Source organism: Aphelocoma coerulescens, chromosome 15 (assembly GCF_041296385.1).
Source record: "Aphelocoma coerulescens isolate FSJ_1873_10779 chromosome 15, UR_Acoe_1.0, whole genome shotgun sequence".
NCBI classification, from domain to species: Eukaryota; Metazoa; Chordata; class Aves; order Passeriformes; family Corvidae; genus Aphelocoma; species Aphelocoma coerulescens.
In genome coordinates this window covers 10,066,016-10,087,076 of record NC_091029.1, presented here as the reverse complement: position 1 = coordinate 10,087,076, position 21,061 = coordinate 10,066,016, and the positions used below count along the sequence as shown (strand labels likewise).

Genomic DNA, 21,061 nt, shown 5'->3' with positions numbered 1-21,061 from the left:
CTGCCTGAATGTGATATGAGGCCTTTTGAACAGAAGTCATCTGTTCATAATCTGTATAGTGTATTGTCCCAGTATGGTGACAGATCCAAATCCTCATATACTGTTGCAGCCAACAAGCTGCAGCCCTGAAGGAGCAGGGAAAGACCAGGATGCTTGTTTAGGCCTCTCACGTGTTCCTGCCTTTCTTTCCTGGAGCTTCCATGCCATCTGCGGGGCTTGTGTGACACTGCACTCAGGAGAAGAGAGTTCTGAGAACACGGTGAAGAAATGCATGTGGCAGCTTAGCTTTGCAAAGAGCAGCATGCAGCTGATCAGTGATAAATTAAAAATCTGGGTTATACCCAAGATTTTATGGGTTGGAAGGGCAGGGATGTTGTTTTCTGACACAGACATTACAAATGCTTACTAGGCGTTGTTGCTGATCCCCTGCTCCAGCTTTGACTCACAAACATCAGTATGCTGCCTTGCACAGCCTGTGGCACATGAACCACTGGTCAGCCTTAGCCTTGAATCTCAGGTCTGAGCTGAGCAGGAACTATCTGTGCTCTCTGGCTCCTACTACTCTGCTATCTGAAGAGATGGATGCTGCCTCAATGCTATGAATAGTAGCTAAGATCATGCTTCAAATCTCCCAGGCTGGGATGAAGGAACACCAGAACTGCTGCTCTGTGCCTCAATAACAGCATACCCTGTTACTTAACAGTGCTGATCTCTTCAGAGATTTGACCTTTCCCCTCTGCATGTAAGACATACTATCGTGCATATTTACCTACACCAGCCTAAAGGCCTTAAAAAACTGAAAGGTTCTCAGAAAAATTTATTTCCATAAATTAAAAACACACACAAAAGAAACAGTAAAATTTTAGATTCACACAATATTGAACAGAAATAGAATGCCAAGAGCATGATGGAGGCTAATGGCACAGGTGTACAAATTCTCATTGAGCTATTTGTTAATTTGATAGCATCATACAGACTTTTAATCCACAATTACCATCCATATTCTAGAAAAGCACCTGGAACATAATATACCAAAGGCCCACCTGAAATAAAATACAATGAATGAGAACTGCTTGCAGGAAATAATATCCAGCAAGCACCAGAACTCAAATGTATGCAGACACAAGCCAGCCAGGCAAATGCTGTACCATACATTAAGGAGCCTTAGCTGCTCCAGTCATAGCATAATGAAAGTAACGATTGTTTTCTTCCTTTTTTTTTTTTTTTTGAAAGTGATCTTTTTATCTCTGACAATCAGCAAATTTAGCATAGAGCTGCCTGGCTCTGCATAACTTACTACTAAGAGACAGGACATGGCAAAAGCTTTGCAATCCTTCTCAAGTTGTTCTAGTCATCAGTCTGTGATGTACCATGTCTTTCCATGGTGATACAAAAACATCCTCACTGGAGAGGGTTCTCTTAATGAAAATGCAAGTGTACATATCCTGCTAGGGATGTATGCAAGACCCCAAAAGCTTAATCCTCTACACATTTTTCTTTCAATTATTTGTGACAGAAGCAGCTCAGAATGGCAAATGCCCAGCTTTTGCACAGTCATCACTCCCAGTGTACAAGCAGCAGCCACAAGGAACATGGCTGTTCTATGAGTGCTGTAAACAGGAACAGAGGTGAGAAAGGAAAAAACAAAAAAGTGCACAAGCAGGACTGACACCTCTATGCCAGAGCGGGGAAGAGATGCTTGGTCTCCACTAGCTTACATCATCATACAAACACTAAACCAAAAGAGAATAATGCTGTGTATTTGGGTTTCCACAAACCAAGGTCTGGGAGAAGCTAGACAACTGCAACATCATTTTGTACCTCCTCCAATGACTGTAAACCAAAGAGAATTGAGTATTTTCTTTGCTCTGCTCTCTCCGCTGTAGCTTGTAGAAAAAAAAGTCAAGAAATGTTATTTCAATGCAATCAGAAACAAGAGAGCAGGGAAGGAAAAAAAAACAAACCCACCCTAAACAAAACAAACCAACCCCAACATAACCCAAAGGAAAAGACTCAACACATTCCATGTTTTGAAGCACATTAGAGGTCTGAACTTTTCCCGGGCCCAAGTCTCTTCCCTCCTGCCCCAATCTTTATTTCCTTGAAAGCCCCAGTAAGGTTACACCTTAATTGTGTCACAGCACTGGAAGCCTCCCATATTAAGAGAAGGTGAATGAATGCTCTGTAACAATCCCATTCTATAGCATAAATTCATAAAAATATATCTCTCACTCTTGCTACCGCTTCCAACTAGTCAATAATTGGGCTAACAAGCCAGTATAGGGAAACTTTCGAACACTTTCTAGGAGGCTGCTGACCTTTGTTTTTTAGGGATTTCTTTTTACAAAAATAAAGAGGATCAATTAGAATGTTCTGCAACAGCCCAATAGTTTGACCAGAAAAATACTGTGTCAATATGTTCAAAGTTTGCCTTGTTATTTCACCCTCAAACTCCAAACACTACTACTCTAAGTGTGCACTCCTCTCTTTTCTTCAGTCTTCCTGATTAAAGATAATTAACCTTCAAAACAAGAATGTAAATTTTTACAAATCCCAGCACATAAGCTGGAAGCAAAAAAACCCCAGATTAGATTTCTTTCAAGACTCAGGCACACAGTCTAAGAATCTTCTTCCATTTCTCTACTTTCAAAGCTCTGAAATTCAACAGATTGCTTGTTAACTTTTAGTTTTCTGTTTGGTCAGTTACAGAAGTGGTAGAGCAACAGAAGATATTGATGGTATTTGCAGTCCTGCATTTATTGGGACTTTATAAAAAATACCCACCCACTAGATATTTGTTCAATTTGAAGGTAAATAGAAACTCTATTATATGGGTAGGTAAATAAGAAAGTGCAAGTTCAAGTGACAACTGAAAGAAAGAACAGACTGATTAAATTTGAGCATCCCAGCAACAACAGCTTTGCCTGAATAACTTCTCTAGGCACTAAGGGACAGAAATTACCTGAACTGCAGCTAGCATTGGAATTATGCTTCAAGTTAAGTTTAACAGAAGTTATGCCAGAAGGGAGCTCTCTTCCTTCCAAAGGTAGAGCTGAGAAATTGCCCAGTGCTGCATCAGATAATTACATATGGCCTTACATAACGATAACAATGTCCACATACTCAGAGGCTCTTTGTACAACACTGGCTATTATGTACAACAGTGCTGTACAGTGAATATCTAATTATGAGCTACAGGAATTGTAAATCTAAAATGGTAAGAAACCCTTTCTTTTTGACATTAAAATCAAGTGAGTATAAATGGAATTAAAATAACTTTAGAACAAGTCTCAAAGATTTTGCTGGTGTTCTTGGCATGCAGCAGCTCAGCTCAGTTAAATAAAAATCACTCCTTATGTATCCTGCAGCTTAACATCCTCATGGACCAATTATCTTTTCCTCTAGAGAAGAGGTTGGCATCAGCCAAGTAAGTAAAAAAATCTGCTATTTGGGAAAAAATAGTACTGGGCACCATTTTTCCTTAAAACATTACCTTTTTTGAGTTGAATCATATTAAAAGAAACATATACAAAGTGCAAGTTATTTGAAGTCTAGTTATGTGGGGCTTCTGCTGCCTGGAGCCAGGAAGGGCAAAGAAACTTAGAAGGAACCTTTTAAGTTAACAAGGAAGAAACAATTGAAGACAAACCTAGACATCTGCTTTTAATTATGAAAAAGTTAGTGGTATATCAAGAATGTGTTTGCTAGAATTTTTCTTCATCAAACACAGTATCTTTTGTCAGCTTGTTAAAAATAGCCATTACAGTAACAACATCAGACTCAAATGTGCAAATGATCTGGAGTACAGAGTTCTAGCATCACTGAAGGTGCACTACTTCCTCCTTTCCACTCCTACTCTACTCCCAAAGGTATTTAAACATAATTAATTAAATATAAGCAGTAATTTCCAGAGGTTGAGAAAGGAAGGGTAAGTTTCATGTGGCTGTGTTACACTCACACAGGGACTTAAAAGAATCCCTCCAACAGCATTTAAAAAAATAAAATAAAATAGCACCTTAGAGAGGGTCACAGCCAAAAACTGATTATCAGATGTTAGAACAGAGTGGTAGAGTAATGTATGAAGAAGTCAGTAGATTTCTCCCAAGAGGAAAATACTAAAGAAACTGACGGGACCATTTCCAGCTAAGTGGCTCCCTCAGATGCTGGAGGCCTGCTCCTGCTCAACCTCCTCTGCAAAAAAGGCTTCAAGGTCCATTAGCTTCTGACTCAGAAGAACATCTAACTCTGCACTCTGCAGTGCAGCTCTTTTTGCTCGGGTGAAGCTACCCACTGCTTTGATTTTGCCTCGTGTCTTCCTTTTCCGGGGAAGAGTAAAGTCCTGAAACTCTAGAATCCGCTTTCTCTTTTGCTGGCTGACAGAAATCAAGTGTCCATTTTTCTCCTTGGGCTCCTCAAAGATTGTTTCCAAGCTCCTGGTCAAGCAAGAACAGAACTCATGAATACTTTAGTAGCATCCACCTTACACTGACAGGGAGACTGAGGGATTTCATAACCCAAGTAAACACACTTCTAACTTTTACATTTTTACAGCCCCTCCACACCTCTTGTAATGTTATGTACAGCTTACACCTCCTATAATGCACATTACTGCCAGCTGAGTTGTTATTGCTGCACAGACATTTGGGTAGAACCTCTTTGTATTTCAGTTCAAAAGCACAATTACAGATTCTTGATCTTACAGAATAAATAGGTTTGAACATTTGATGAGAGGCAGTTATTGTTAGTATTTTAAAGAACATGTAATTCCCTTTGAATTTTGAAAAACAAGCACTGTGCTTTGATGGAGACTGGAATGAATGAACAGATGAAAAAATATACAAATCCATAATTAACCAGCTGCAAATTCTTAGTTCATATTCTATTTCACTTTTTCCCATCCAAATAGTAAAAGATACTATTTTCAAATTAACTTTCTCTAGCAGTTTAAACTAGAATATATCTCCCTCTTACCTTTCATCTCCTCTCTGTCCCCCCCTAATTAATTTACATTTATCGTAAGTTTTCTTATTAGGAAGCAGAACCAACCTGGCAGGAGGAGGAGACTTATAGTTCTTGTTTGTGTAAATTTCTTCTAAACTAAATTCTTTCTTCTTAAGCCTGAAAAAGTAACAACAAATCAATCAAGAATGAAGAATTTCAAAACAACCTCTCTTCACAGCAAGCAGATTTATGAGAAATGAGTACTGTTTGCGTTCTATGCCTAAATGCTAACTAATTATGCTTTAACTAATTGGTGACAAGGAGGAATGAAAAATGAGCTCATTAAGTACATAATTTCATACAGTGTTTTTATAAGGTCGGCATCAAGACTTGCCCTTTCTGCAGAGGTCAATATTCCTTCTAGCATTCTATGATGCTTTGAAATAATGATGCTCAAAAGAAGGGGAAATCCCCTTCACTTTTTTGTGAAAGCTAAGAAAAAGTCTTACAGTTTAACAGATTAATACTTCATCTCTTGAGACTGATTTTAGTTATTGACAATTACCAAGCTGATCTCTGAAGAAACGCATTCCTTTGTCAAAGATGGTACTTGTGTTAAAGAGAGAAGTCACACTAGATGAGGTATGACTAATATGACCAGTATGACTAGAAGTCACACTAGATGACTGACTGGAAGACTTTATCAACATCTGGCACATTCCCCACACTTTCACTGAATTAATGCTTCCTTAAGATCATCTACCCCAAACAAAGAAAGAACTGTGAAGAACTCCACCATAATTTGCATCAACAGAACTTCCTAACAGATCACTTCATCTTACTGTGCACTGCAGGTTGACTGATTTTCACTTTACGTAAATCAATAAAAACTCCTTTCTTCTTTAGAAAAATGATTCCATTGCAGCTTCCTCATTCACATTTTGCCTAAACTCCAGTCAGCAGTTTTGATCCAGTTGAATATAGCTGTGTCAATAATTTCTTATAAAGGAAGTAAACATCAGATGTCACTCAGCTGGGGCTGTATAAAATAGTGGTGGTAAGAGAAGCATTTATTGAAATGATTATACTCATATGCTACAAGTCCATTTCAGAGATACTGCTCACCTTTTCGGTTTGGGTAGTCCCATTGGAGTAAGGTTAGGATCTGGCTTAGGAACAGTTTTCCTGATTCGGATCTGTGAGACTTTCTTTGGCCTCTTTTCTGGCTCAGTCTTAAGAAAGAAAGAAAGAAAGAAGGAAACAAAAAGTTAAAATGAAGGAAATTAAAACCACACTAGTCAACACAATTCCCTTTTATTCTGAATATACATTATGTGTAGAATAAACATTCCTCTCTGGTTTGCCACCTTCTTTCTGCTTGAATCAAAACAAGCAGCAGCACAGATTAGGACCTGCAGCCTGTATTCTCTCCTAATATCCAGCAGCAGCAGCTTCAGCTTCTGAGAGATCTAAAATATAAAATGAACTCACTTTTTTCAGTTCTGTGTCATCTTGGGATCTCAGACAGGCTGGAACAGAAGCATCTGCTTCATCAAGGGCATGGATCTGGATCTGGAGGTCAGATGCTGACAGCCTGGGAGGAGATGGCAATGACTCTGGAAGTGCATGAGGCTTTGGTAACGGAAGAGGGAATGAAGTTTCCAGACTGTAACAGAGGAAGAAGAGAACATGTATAGATTAATACCCAAGTGATAATGCAACAGCATTCCATGCTCTCAGGCGATGTTCCTAAATTGCAATATGTGCACAAAAAGCCAACACAGTTCACAGAAATTGCCCAAGTAAGTGAACACACAGACAGCCAAAAACTGCTGCAGCCCACATTGATACTGACACTAACTGAACTGCCAGAGTATTTGAACGTGTCATTTTAACCCACTCTTTTCCTTTTCATACAGCTAAACAGTATACAGCTCTATTTATCAACTACTGATAGTAAGGGATTAATCTTCCTTTTCTGCCAGCAAATTTCTTGGACACAACGATTAATCATACTTTTTGTTTACAGATAAAATATAGCTTTGATACCTGCCATCCCTACACTTGAAAAAAATACAAGGAAGTTTCTGCACCTATTGTCCAGTTGCTCAGGTAGAAAGGACTTATATCCAAGTAAAGAATCAAACTTCTGTAGTTTCACATAGTCATTTCATAAGAAGTGGCACAACATGGTTGAACTGTTGCGTGCAATCATCTGTGCGGTGTTTGCGTAATTGCTCCTCCACTCTTCTCCATCACACCACCCAGTCAGCTTACCTCACCCACTTCTTAATCAGAAAGCTGTTCTGGGAGTGAACTGCCAAAAGCTGAAAGCCAAAATAACATAAGCAACGGCTTTCTGAGAAAGCTTATGAACCCACTACTCAGAATAAATATCAACATCCCAGAGACTCACCATATCACATGGCCTGCAGTCTGCAGTGCTCCCATACTCTGTACAGGTAAGCGTGGTAACATGGCATAGCTGGGTCAAAAGAGGAATGCAAAAACAAAACAGAAGAGAGAAATTAGGTCTACACTATAAAAAGATGAGGGATAAAATTACTAGTATAAACTGGAGTGTAAGACAAGATGCTCATATCAAGAATGAGAATGGAAGACTAAAATGATACAAAAGAAAGCCACATCTGCCATTTAGGCCACTAAATTTCATTGTTAAAGAAACTGTCCTCCTTTCATTTAAAAATGGTAGTAATGAGAAAGGAAATAAAGGTACAGAAAGAGAGACAGTAATATTGAAAGTTGTAATTATTTCTACATAATTTTTAAAGTCTGAAAATTGTAATTCTTTCTATGAAAATCTATATTCCTTATTCAAAACCCCCAGTTTTTAAAATTAAAGTAACTAAAAACCTTGAAGGATTTTGTTACTAAAGAAAAAAGTGCATTATAGCAACAGTAACAGGAGAAAGGAAGTACTTCCATGAAATTAACTCCCTGTTGTCTCTAACTCCCACAGCCAGGAATACTCTTAATCGATTGGAATAACCAAAGGCCTTTCCATAAGGGTTGGTAATTTCCCTAATTCTATGGCATAAAAGTCAGCACAGCAGCTCTAAGTCCTTTGATATTAAGCTTTACTTTTGTGCCCATATCAACAGCAGGAAATCACTTGGGACAGCTTTTATTATATTCAACAGTAAATCTTGTATTTGCTGTTGTCTCAAACCAACAACAAAATGCACTTCAATGTTCTAAAGCAAAGATGTTACAGCCAGACCGGAATTCTACAAAGGAAATGAAAACCAGCCATGCTGGCAGCACAGGGAAGTCCAACTATACATAAGGAGGTCAGAAACACCCACTTCTGGTGTTTATCACTTATGTCAGAACTGTAACATTTTGTTTCAACATTCCACTCACTATTCCAGTGTTACTGGAACCTGTATCAATAGTGCAGCAGAGCCCTCTGTGCTAGAGACAGAGCTTATTGTCTTATGTAATAATAATACAAAATTACAAGGACATAAGAAAATCACTTCAGAAATTTTTAATTCAAATAAGCATTAATTAGAAAAAAGACTTCACTGAAAGAATGCTTTTGGTTTTGGCAGTGGAAATGACAGAAGATTGTTTTTAGATAGGGCAACTACTTTAGTTCCTTGTTCTCCTGGTTATTAGAAACATGAATTGCAAATGAAATAATTTAAAGAGAACAAATCTTTTCCAGATGAAAATGGCCTGCAGGGAACATTTTGATTTTTAATTATCTTAAAACAGGCAAAGATTTGTCATAATGGGAGCTGAAAATGCTTTTATACTGCACCAAACATAGCTCTTATATTTACATAACAAACATCTGACTGGGACAGATTTGTATCTGCCTCATACACATAGTTGTAACGTATTTTAGAGAAAAAAACAAACTGAGTTTTAGAGTATTTTAATTCTGGGTTATTTTTCACTTGAAGTGAAAAGGTTTGATTTGAATACTCTCTTTGGGAAAAAGATCACTCATAGCAAAGCATGCAGTTTTCCAATTACCCTTTACATCAGGAATGAAATCCTCTTACACATTAGCTAAGTGGATATGCTGTCCCAAGCTGCTGAGGAGCCTGCAGACTTAAGGATGTGGGAAAACGCAAAAGCTCTGATCTCCCAGTTTATGGACAGCATGCCTCAGCAACACAAAACACTAAATTCACCTCATACACACAATTAAGTTTTAAAAAGATGTTTATTTTGAACGATGTATTACTTTTAAGTTTAGTGCTCAAACTGTACTTTACTGGTATGATCACTCCAGAGTATGGAATGCAAATGGAAGCAAGTCCCACAGAATATGCTGCAAGTTGTCTCTACGCCATTATTCAACTTAATTCTTTTAGTGCAGACAACTCCAGAATGGAGCAGTGCTTTCATAAGCTCACTCACACCTTTGGCAGACATTAGAATTTATACTAACAAGTGATAAACTTTTAGGTATGTTATTATCCATTTATACAAAGCAAAGTGCAGCATTAGTTATCTGGCAAGATTTTTGGTTACACTTATGTCTATCTGTGACATAAGGCTAAATGAAACAGTTCTCTACAGACTGCCACATTAATCAAAACAATCAAATAGACTTTGCTGTAATGCTTATGAGCTCTCTGTCCAGGAATCACAAGGTGATGAAATCAGGGACTGAACTGCCCTATGTTATGGAGGGATAAAGGGCAAAATCTTTGCCCAAGGGCATGCAAAAATCCTGTAACGGAGCTAGGAACTTCTTCTTTCATTCTTTTTATTAGTAAAATGATCTTAAATGCTCATAGCAAAGTAAAATTAAATATGCAGTGTAGATTTCAGTGATCTTCCCACTCATAACAAGATTGACACACAAAAAAAAATTCATTACCAATGTTAACTGGAGCTATGTTTGCTTGTGCCAACATCACATATGAAAAGCAATAGCATGCATAAAGAAGTTTCAATTAGCATAGAATGGTCATGGAATACAATTTAAAATGTAACTGAATGACACCCCCCCACCCTTTACAATTCTTCCTAACCTGATATCGAGCATTTTACAGTGGTTCCAAGGGGTATTTATGGCTCAGACCTCTGAAAAAAACTCTCCTACCTCAGAAATCCAGTTCCTCTGCAGTCACTCTGAATAGACCTAATGAAGTAGCTCACCTTTTGCATTATATACTCTGATGCATGGTGTATATATTTTGCAAGGGAGAAGAAAATAGGGTTAGCCATTCTGCCAAAACAGGACAGTATTAATGAAGTGAAGGCAAATATATTTAAATTCAGCTAACAGAGTGCTCTGTAAGAAAGGATCTTCCACGTTGAGTCATTCCTGGAGCAGAATGTGTAGATCTGGAACAGGGGAAACTGACCCTCCAATGCAAGCTGCAATTACCCTCTCCCTCCCAAAAAGGAGCAAGTATATACCCTGTACATATTTAATCTCAGAAATAAGATGATTGGTTTTACCTGTTCTCGATGCCCACACTTGGCTGCCACTTGCAGTGATTGGAATGGAGAGGAGTGATTTCAGAAGGATGGGCAGAAGGACCATGCTGACTCCATATGGATAATACCCTGCCCAATGAGTATGGCAATGAGGAGACGAGGTCATCGGATACACACCTTGGATACCTGTCCCTTTTCAAACCCTGTGTGAACTGGGATATAAATAGTCTCTGGATGGTAGGAATATGACTGGTTAAGTTTCTTTTTCTTGTCCAAATCCTGTAACATCCAGGGGAAGAAAGTGCTAACACTGTGTGAAGGCCAAGCATAGAACAACCTCCTCCTCTTCCAACTACAGCGTTTCTTCCAGGGTCAGGATGAACAGCAACAGTCCTTGAGGTTGCTGTGGAGTGAGAGGAATGAAGCTCATTATTCACACTGGAATCTTCCTTGAAAGCTGTTGAATCTGAACAGCTCTGAGACAGGAGAAAAGACAAAGTCCACTTTGAAGCTGATGCTGGTGTTTCTCTGAAAACTGGTCTGTGATGTACAGAGTGCTGGGATGTAATCCGTCTGAGGTCTGTCACAGGACTGGAGTCCAATTTTATGTGAAAAGAAATTGGGAAAACTGAGGTGTCCAAGAAAGAGGTTGGAGGCTTGTGGCTTAAGTCTGAAGAAAGTATTTTGGTAGTTTCTACAGGATAAAGTGCCAAAGGCTGAAAGCTGAACATCTTGGTGCACCAGCTGTCAGCCCAGCGTGAGTGTATGTTCCTGTCAATGCAAGAAAAGGCTTCCAAGAGATTTTTAGATCTACATTGGCTGTACCTGTCACCCACTGGAAGAATTTCAGAAGAATATGGCAGAGGTTCTAAGTTACGGCTGCTTTTGGCAGGGGCCAGGAGCTTGCTAGCCATTACAGACAACTTGCTCAACAATGCTGCTTCTTTGGTACGTTTTCTAAATTTCAAGCTGTTCAACAAACTGCACGTCTTGGCCCTCTGCCTTGGCATATGCACAAATCTCATGGCTGTTTCCTTTTCCACTGTTGGTGGCTTACATGGAAAGTACAAAGATTCCAGAAGTGTGTTTTCTTGTTTAGGGAATATTTCCAGGGGAATCTCAGAGAAAAGTGAACTTCTAATTTTTTTTATTTTTCTTACAGTTTTTAGCTGATATAATGTGGGAACTTTTTTGCATGTCCTTCCAGGTTGTACTTTTAATGGAAGAGGTCCTCTTAGTTTATTTGTAGTTCCTCTTTGTTTATTTGTAGTTCCAAAGGCACCAGGGATCCCATCATACCCTAAATTAAGGTTCAGGTTTTCCATTTCTGAATCCTGAGTCTTCAAAAACTGTGAACTAATAAAATCTGTGGTAATCTTTGGCCTTTTAACTTCTTGTAAAGTGCTACATAGTTTACTTTCACTGCCTCTGACAGCAAAAATCTCCTCTGAAGAGCCTCCAAACTTCGTATTTCTAGATGTCATCAACTCAGCTGAAGAGCTGCCTAAGAGTTCAGAACTGTGCAATGTACTTGGTTGCAGTATGATTTTTACTTTCTCCTGATGTTCTAACTTCTGTTCTTCTTGTGCCTCGTCCAACTGATGTACTTCCATCTTTCCATACTTCTTTTGTTTAAGTACTTGGCATTTCTCTATTTGATCAAGTCTCTCTGAACCTAGAGCCTCATTTTCCTTGCAAACTGCATGAGTTGGTACTTCGTCCTGGCCTTCTGTTACTTCCCTTACATTATCTTTGCTTGGTGCATTTAATTTGTAAGGCACACACACTTCACTGCAAACCACACAGTTTGGGGACAGTTCTTTGCAACTGTCTGATAGCGTGCTCAGAGGTGGAGAAAATGTGGGCATTGTATCATCCTGCAGTTCTGGGGCAGCCTCTGTGTCAGATACAGCTTCAGCCTGACAATCATGCACACTTTCTGAAAGTACACTGGTACCTGCTAGGTTTGGGAGGTTTGTATTTTTTTTTCTTTCTTTTGAAAGATTATTCAGTTTGGATCTTGGGATTTCTTCCAAAACCTTTCCATAATTCTCAGTCCTGAGGGGGACTATTTTGCTACCCGACTCTTTATAATTTTCCAACAAGGTCCATGGACAATCTTTGGGCAACCTTCTTCTAGGGGCTACCTCTTTTCCTATCTTCTCTTCTACACAGGCATTCTTAAACTTCTCTTCACTGGGAGGACTTTTTGGCAAGCTCACGTCCATGTCTTTCACAGGTGGTGTGCAAAGCCTCTCACCTTTCAGACTTTCTTTGCTGTGGGCACAAACTCTTGAGCTTTTGGCACCATTCAGAGAGCCAGCTGCCGATTCATTCCCTGAAGATGGAACCTCAATATTGCTGGATTTTCTCTTAACGGAAATTGTTACAGAAAGAATTTTTGTCATTGAAGTATCTTTGCTAAATTTTTTGTCTGAAGATGAAATATCTCTTTGTGTATTCTCAGGTGACATACACAGCTTTTCTTTCTCAGGCAGAGAGATGTGAGAGTGCAGAGCTGGCATTGTTTCTGAATCCACCTGAGTCTTATTAAAAGTTTCTTGGATGTCAAACTTTTCAGAATGGCATGCACAAATACCCCTTTGACCATCAGTTTCTTTACCGGGCTCAAAAGTTAACTGTGGGCAAGAGCTATTTAAGATAGGATTTATACTCAGACTTTCTCTGTTTTCTGTATCTGAAAGCACATTTGTATTTTCTGGCTTATCTGTGTTCTTAAACTTCTCTTCACTGGGAGGACTTTTTGGTGAGCTCACGTCCATGTCTTTCACAGGTGGCGTGCAAAGCTCCTCACCTTTCAGACTTTCTTTGCTGTGGGCACAAACTCTTGAGCTTCTGGCACCATTCAGAGAGCCAGCTGCCGATTCATTCCCCGAAGATGGAACCTCAATATTGCTGGATTTTTTCTTAACGGAAATTGTTACAGAAAGAATTTTTGTCACTGAAGTATCTTTGCTAAAAACTTCAGCTGAAGATGAATCACAATTATCTCTTTGTACATTCTCAGGTGACATACACAGCTTTTCTTTCTCAGGCAGAGAGATGTGAGAGTGCAGAGCTGACACAGTTTCTGAATCCACCTGAGTCTCAAGAGAAGATTCTTGGATGTCAAACTTTCCAAAATGACATGGACTAATGCCCCTTTGACCATCAGTTTCTTTACCAGGCTCAAAAGTTAACTGTGGGCAAGAGTTATTTATGGTAGGATTTATACTCAGACTTTCTCTGTTTTCCGTATCTGAAAGCACATTCCTATTTTCTGGCTTGTATGAAAGACTCTCATGAATTGATGAAATGGGCAAAAATTGGGCACTAATTGTATTTTCCTGGTTCTCCACCAACCACTTCATCTTTGGCAAAGATTGCTGCTTTTTGTTTCCTGCAAACACCAGCTCTGCTTTCTCTTTTGCACATTTGATAAAACAAGCATGCTGGGAACAATATGGTTTGTCATCAGAAAAGTTTTCTTCGAGAGTTCCTTTATTGTTTCTTTCACATCTGTTCTCATGTTCTTGTAGTCTGATTGTCTTCTCTTCAGTTAGACCACTGATGGAACCCAGGTATCCTGAAGAATCTTCATTTTTCATACCAATTAAAGAGTCCAAACCCATTACACTCTCTTGTAGAGCTCCTTCAAACCTGGCTTCTCTTGCATATATATGGTCTAACAGAGGCAGGTCACCACCCGTTTTTAGCAGAATCTCTTCACTGTGACTACGACCAGTTTCGTCTCTTTCCACAGAACCACCCACGGTTTGTAAGCCAGTGTTTGTTTGGTTGGTTAAACTTTCTAAATGTCGCTCACTGCCCAGCACTTGGCCATCAAATGCACTCTGACGTGGATGAAACTGATATCCCATTGGACAAAGAGTCCTTTCTGTTTGGCCAGCATGTTGTGTTGGAATGTTCATGTTGTCAAGTGTTGGGCATGGATCACAGGTTGAAGCGCTACATCCAGAGAGATCAGATGTGAGTAACGGCATTTCTTCCTGCTCACATGTGTCAAGTTCTCTCTTCCATGGGCCTAACAAAGAGTTGTAACATCCAAAATTATGAGCACAGGTATTTTTGTTCAAATATCTGACTAATGGTTCACTAGTCTTATTTTTCCAATTGCCTTCAGGGGCGTTTGGGGAATCCACAGTTCTTGTTTTATCAAATTCATTTGTCTGGGAAGCACATGTGCCAATCTGTTCTTTTGCCTCATCTCTGTCACAAACAATTTCACTGCCCATTACTTTACAATGATCAAATTGTTCCACAACTTCCATATTCTTATTTGAAATCTCATCTCTTGCCAAGGTAGCAGTAGACTTCTCTGCAGTATATGCTAAGCAAAACATGGTTTTTCCTGTGGGAATGTCATTTATCCCGTGAAGAGATATACCTCTATTGCCCCACTCATTTTCACAAAGGAGAGATCCACATGCCAAAGGGGCATGTGCATCTGGAAAGATGATTGCCTCTTTACTGTTATATCCTGATGAAGACTCTCCTTCCAAATTATAATTTTCTTCAATCTTATCAACTTCAACACCAAAAGAATGACTGTTCAGGAAAACTTCATCCACATGTGTACTCCCTGATAAAATACAGGAAGCATTGGCAGCCGTACACTGGTTTTTTATACTCTGATTATTAAAATTCCATGTGTGACGATGTTCATTTTCTAAACCAGTGACCATTCTGTCCGTATTTCCTGCAGAAGATTTTATGTTCATTTGGGATACTCTGCTTGCCGTATTAGGGTTATCAAAAGTCCTGGAACTTACTGAACGCTTGAATTTGTCTTTATGAAGCAAAACTTCAGCAACTTGTTCCGCTGTTGTTCCAGAAGCACCAAGTGATTCTTTTCCAGATAGATTATCCCAAGCCTTGTCCCTGCATGAAACTTCATTAGTAGTACAAGGAAGACACTCATTATAATGAGCTTCTCTTGATTTTTGTAAAACAGGAGGTAGAGCTTTATTTAGTGTATAAAACAAATCTGTTTTGTTCCCAGTGGATAAGCTGTCACTACTATCAGCTTCTGCAGCTCCAACTGAACCACCAGACAACTCTTCTGATGTTGTATTGCTCTCAGATTCCTTTTCAAGCAGTTGTGCCTTGGGTGGGTCTTTTTCTAGCTTGGTACTAAGATCAAGACAGCTGTTGTTACTGAGAGCAGGAATTTTACTGGCAGTACTACAAAAGCGTATGTCTCTCTGCCCAGTTTCATGGCAAGCAACGTTACTTGTTTCCACCCACAAACGATTTTCTTGTATATCATCCTTGCACGGGTCACTGACAGAGAATTGCCACTGGTCCTTTTTTAACTTATCACCTTCTGATGGGAATATTTTCAATTTTTCTTTTGAGAACTCCTCAGGAGATGAAACAACAGAACTAAAAACTGAAGAATGAAAGTGCTCAGAATTAGCAACCTCTTGAGCTTCAGGCCAGCTACAAATTTCAGTGTTATCTCCCACAACAATTTTTCTCCAGACTTTAGCAGCCTCTTCAGATTCAGAGCAGTATGATTTTCCTATAGTGGCACTTAATTCCCTAGGATCATTTTTTGCACTAGATAATCCTTCATTCCTTACTACTGAGATCTGCTCTACTGGTACAGATGTGGAGGTCTGTTTTTCTACAAACCCAGTTCCATGATCATAAAGAGCGTGATGTTCGATGTCTTGGGGAAGGTACTTCTGGGGGGTTTCATTGATAATTCCATGAACTGCAGAACTGCTTTCTAGTGGCATATTTCCAAAGTCCAGATAACAGGTGCTTTTAAGAACTGGACATAAAACTTCGGAACTTTGTGTGGAGAGTGTTCCACAGCTTTCTACTGAGAACAACCCATGAGGTTCATTTTGTTTAGGTATAGGACCCTTAAAGAAGTCATAAGCTTTGTTTTCTTCATCCTGCTGACAAGTCTGGAAATTAGCAAATGACGTACTGAATTCATTAAGAGGATTTCGTCTCGGTAACTTTTCTTCTCTAATCTCCAAAAGAGATACACCATTCCCCCCTGTTCTCAATGGCATGGCAGTATGGGATTTTGACCCACTATAGTCACTTGTTTCTTGTGGATGACCTACAGCTGCTCCAATGTCCGTGACTTTTAAAGGCTCTAAAAAATCTAAGATGCTGGTTTCTGAAGCCCCAGCTCTGGCCATGACTGTGTCTACATCTGGGCATTGATTGCTCTCAGGTGGAAGACCTTTATTCACTCTGTCATTCCTGTATCCTGCTTTACTAAATATCCTAGTCCCATCAGCCTTCATACCTTGTACTTCTTCAGTGAGCTTTGTCAGTGTTTCAGCTGTCACCTGAACATTTGTTTGGTTTTCTTCTGCATAAGGAAAAAATAAAGCAAATCAGAACCATATGCTAAATTTAGAAGGCATTCAGCTTACTAAGTACCTTTTGGTGGTGTATACAACACTCCTTGCAGCACTGGTTACCAAAATGTTCTTAGAAGTGAGAACTGATGCTAACAATTTTACTACAAGTCTTTAGAGGGAAAAACAAACTACTTCACCACAAAGCTAAGGCAACAGTCCTTTTCAATACAGACAGTCCCATGAGCAGCAGGCATTCCAAGTCCTGTATATTTCAGATTGCTCTAATATCAAGCTAGGTGAGTGCAGGTCCTGTAACCTAACACATAGGAAGCCGTGGCCAACATAGTAATAATTATTTGTAATATCAAAACTCCGCATAGTTTGGGACTTGATCTGCTCCAGCCTAAAAATATGGCTGTACATTGAGTGGCCATTTCCATTTCTTCTTCCTTTAAGACATATCTGTCACTAACTCATCCAAAGGAAAACAAGACATATCTGCCCAAGCAATTAGGATTATTTATAAACTTTTTCTGTAAAATCACAAAGAAGGTGCTAATGAAAAAAATTACAGTTACTGTAGAATATCTTCATACTCCAAACTTTACATGGAACATATTTACTCAGACTTCTGCAGATCTTTTCCCTATTTTCTAGTAAGCACCAAGACTAGATGGCATTCATCAGCTAAATACAAGTTTAGGTAAAAATAGCAGGGAGGGAGGAAGAAAATAATTACTAGATGCAGGCAAAGTGACCAAAGTACTTGAAGCTAGAAGATTATCAAGGATCATAATGAAATTAATAATTAGTTTAGCTGTCCTCTTTCTTTGGATTCTGCACTTTTAATTTTATTTTTTTAGAATGCTCAAAAATGAATGCATAATACTTTTCTATATGTATGCTATTACTGCTCTCATACACTCCATCTTTGAAACAAAAGGAAATGCAAAACATTTGCTATTAACAACCTCTTCTGCTTTGGAGTAAATAAGTATTTGAAACAAATAACTAAAACACATCTTCTACAGAAAAGGTCTTCAGGCAAGTACATATACTGCCAGGAGAAAGTAAAGCATTAAGTTTTGATATTGTTATAGCTACACAAAGTAATAGTTTCTACCATAAAAAAAATAAAGGAGCCATCCCACAATCACTCATCCATTTTAAATCAACAATAAATAACTGGGAGATAAGCAGGGGCTGAATAGTGATGTACAGTTTAAATAACTACCTGTGTTCCTCAGAGATCCTGCAATTTCAGTGCAACAGGTTCTCAAAGACTTTGTCTCTTGCTGGTTTAAGTGAGGGTTCTCCTGAAACAAGACAGAAATATCAGTGGAAATGGTTGGATTTTCTGAAGTGTGACATGTCACAGGGACTGGCATCTGCTCAGCTGAGTTACTTCAGAATAAGAAATTCACTAAGAAATCTCCAGACATATTAGCCTTGGCCAGAGGCAGCCTTGCATTACAAGTGCTTCACACAAGCACTAAGGATGTATCCCCAAAACATCTGTATTTAGCAGCAGTGAAGTCTTGTGATGTGGCAGCTAAAATGAAAGTAAAATGAAATTTAAAAATGAAAATTAAAAAAAAAATAAAAGTACATAGCTTAAAATGCAAATTGTTGAAAATTGGAATGAAAAGAGTAATCCAGTTTCCAAGTCTAGCCCACACCCCCAAACCACTACCACTAGACTTCTGGGAAGATGTGTGCATTTTCAGTCTCTATTAGAACTTGTCTTTTTCTACTCCTTGCCTGAGCTCAAAACTTCAAAACCACAAACCTAGGAACAGATGATCAAGGTCTGCCAGCAAAAACACCAAACCATGATCCCATAACCAAACTACCTTCATTTAGAAATATGTTAAAATTCATATTGGAAAACTGAATAACTATAAAGAATTTAATAATTTTAATTTCACAAACTTTCAGATAAATCAAAGAGATAGCAAAATCTGTAATTAAACACACATTATTTTAGCATTATGCAACACGCAATAATTAGGGTAAAACACTCACCTGTGCATCTTGTTCTGTTACATATCTGCCTTACACCATTCCAACAGTAAGAAAGTGAAAACCTTGATATTTTAAAATGCTCCTGGTCTACTGAACTACAGTCTAATTTTTCAGTGGACTCATGATAATCCAGATACTGACACACACACACACACACCCTGAACATGTCCAATGCCAGGCTGGACGGGGCTCTGAGCAACCTGATCTAGTAGAATGGCATGGGCATGGGGGTTGGAACAAGATGATCTTCAAGGTCCTCTTCCAACCAAACCATTCTATGATTCTGTACTACAAAACACAAAAAAGAACCAGGAAACCCATAGCCAAACCCACTGCCTAGTGACTCTAACCCTAAATTCAAATTATCACACAGCGATTCATTTCTGCATTCACTTACTTGTTCTGACCAATTTTCCCGCAGAGTTAAAGGACAACATTCAGCATGACAGTCCTCAGCACCTTGTGCCTCTTCATCTTCTTTCTGGTACCCATCACTAGAATAGTCTAGTTTCCTAAAGTGTCTTTTTCTGTTTTTTTCATCCTCTTCAAGGTTTTCAGCCTGTAGTAATTCTTCAGGGAAGGATTCTGCTGGCCTGTGAGAAATCACCTCGAGCATATCACCCAAATCCTCTGTCTTCTGGCAAAAGTTTCCTACTGCAGAAGTCCATGGCCCATCCCTGTGTGCTAGCACAGGTACTGGCCCATCAGACTGTGCATCTAATCCAAGGCTGGGCACCGGTACTGCCATGAGTTCCGTGGAGATGCTCTCCGGCAGTCCAGTGTACAATTCCTCTATTACAGCAGACACAGAAGAATCAAGGAGAGACTCCACCCCAGATGAGAGCATCAGGGCTCTTGAAGATCAGCTGTCCTGAGCTTTTCAGTTTATCCTAAAAATAAGAACGATGTTAAATCAATGTACATAAGATTAATCATAGAAAACCTGAGCTGGAAGGGACTCTCAAGCAAGGATCACTGAAGTCCAACTCCTGGACTAAATGAAAAGGAAAAGCTTAATTCCTCAAGATTCAAGTATATATGTTTAAGAAAGATACTTCCAAATATGTCTTTAAGAAAGGAGCTGAGAAACATTTCAGTATCTAAAGAAATGCTTCATGAACGAAAGAAGACAATAGAGACAAATAGATATTCCCAGGCCTCATTTTCACATTCAAACATCTCCCTGCAGATTTAACCACATCTTCTGAAAAACCTGAGAAGACGTTCTAAAGAAAATCACTGGGGCTTGTATTAGACGTCCTACTCCTTCACTAAAACTAAAGCATCGTTTGATTTCCTGGGATTTTCATGAGTTTCCAGTCCTTGGAAAAAAGCTCCAACTTTTCTTTACATTCTGTGCCTCAAACGAACACTTTCTAAGCCATCAGCCAGCAGACTGTGCCTCTCATGTGAGCACCTGACACGCTGTACAGAGGGTGCCGTCTGCCAGGACACAGCCCCGGTCCCCGGATCCTCTTCAGCCCAGAACCGAACACCCCGGTGCGCGGCAGCTGCTTTGTGAGCACAGGAGAGGAGAGCTCCGGCTGACCTGACACCGCTCTTGCCGGCATCGGGAAAACCCCGACCTGAAAACGCCGCCGTCAAATCGCTCCTGAAGGCTCACGGACAGGAACGGGCTAAGACAGGCCTTTAGAAGAGCACCAGTTACTCAGTTTACCAAAACACGGGCTGATCAGCCGAGCGTTGATCTCTACTCCTTAAGCAAGAGCAGCCTGTACAGAAACAGGTGAAACTCGCGCCAGCCTCCTGGGAGCACGCGAGGTGGTCACTCGTCCCCGGGAGACCACCACCCTCCCAGCAATGGCTGCCCGAGTCCAGCCGCGGGGCAACCGGGGGCAACCCTTTGTTCCAAGCGCCACAGCAGCGCCGACGGACTCGGGCCCGAGCCCCGCTCCTTCTCGGCGGCACCGGCCGCTCCCGAGGGTCCGCACCCGCCCTGCGGCAGAGCTTACCGAGACCGCCGCTCTCGGTAATTATACAACCGCCGGTGTCTTCCCCGGTGCCGGCAGGGCGCAGGCTCGGCCCCGCAAATCCCCCACCCCGCCGCACCCGGACTGGGCAGGGCCCTCGCCGGACACTCGGTGCCCGGTCCAACGACCAGCCGGCGGCGGCGGGCGGAAGAGGCGGGCCCCCGCTGGGACGCGCCTCGCCGGGACGCGCCTCGCCCCGCCCCGCCCCGCCCCGCGCCGCGCCGCGCCGCGCCGTGCCTGGCGCCGTTACCTGAGCGGCTGCATCCGCCGTCCAGCTGCTGCGCGCCCGCCCCGCCCCGCGCGCATCACTTCCGTATCCGGGGCCGC

At 40.4% G+C, this 21,061-nt stretch overlaps 1 protein-coding gene across 5 annotated transcripts; it reads right to left on the bottom strand.

Annotated features, from left to right (window-relative positions):
• Nucleotides 1-797: 797 nt before the first annotated feature.
• On the bottom strand, nt 798-21,023 carry PRR14L (proline rich 14 like). 5 transcript variants are annotated; one of them, XM_069031213.1, is made up of 10 exons: nt 20,985-21,023; nt 19,141-19,633; nt 17,953-18,034; nt 16,661-16,726; nt 10,390-15,781; nt 7,358-7,426; nt 6,433-6,607; nt 6,067-6,173; nt 5,047-5,118; nt 798-4,433 (listed from the first exon to the last, which is right to left on the bottom strand). In XM_069031213.1, the coding sequence occupies exons 2-10, from the start codon at nt 19,588-19,590 to the stop codon at nt 4,157-4,159; spliced, it is 6,690 nt and encodes a 2,229-aa protein (XP_068887314.1). In that variant the 5' UTR covers nt 19,591-19,633; nt 20,985-21,023; the 3' UTR covers nt 798-4,156. The 5 variants fall into 5 exon arrangements, with proteins under 5 accessions (XP_068887314.1, XP_068887315.1, XP_068887312.1 ...); XM_069031214.1 differs by lacking the exon at nt 20,985-21,023 and adding an exon at nt 20,717-20,811; XM_069031211.1 differs by lacking the exon at nt 20,985-21,023 and adding an exon at nt 20,161-20,449.
• Nucleotides 21,024-21,061: the final 38 nt, after the last annotated feature.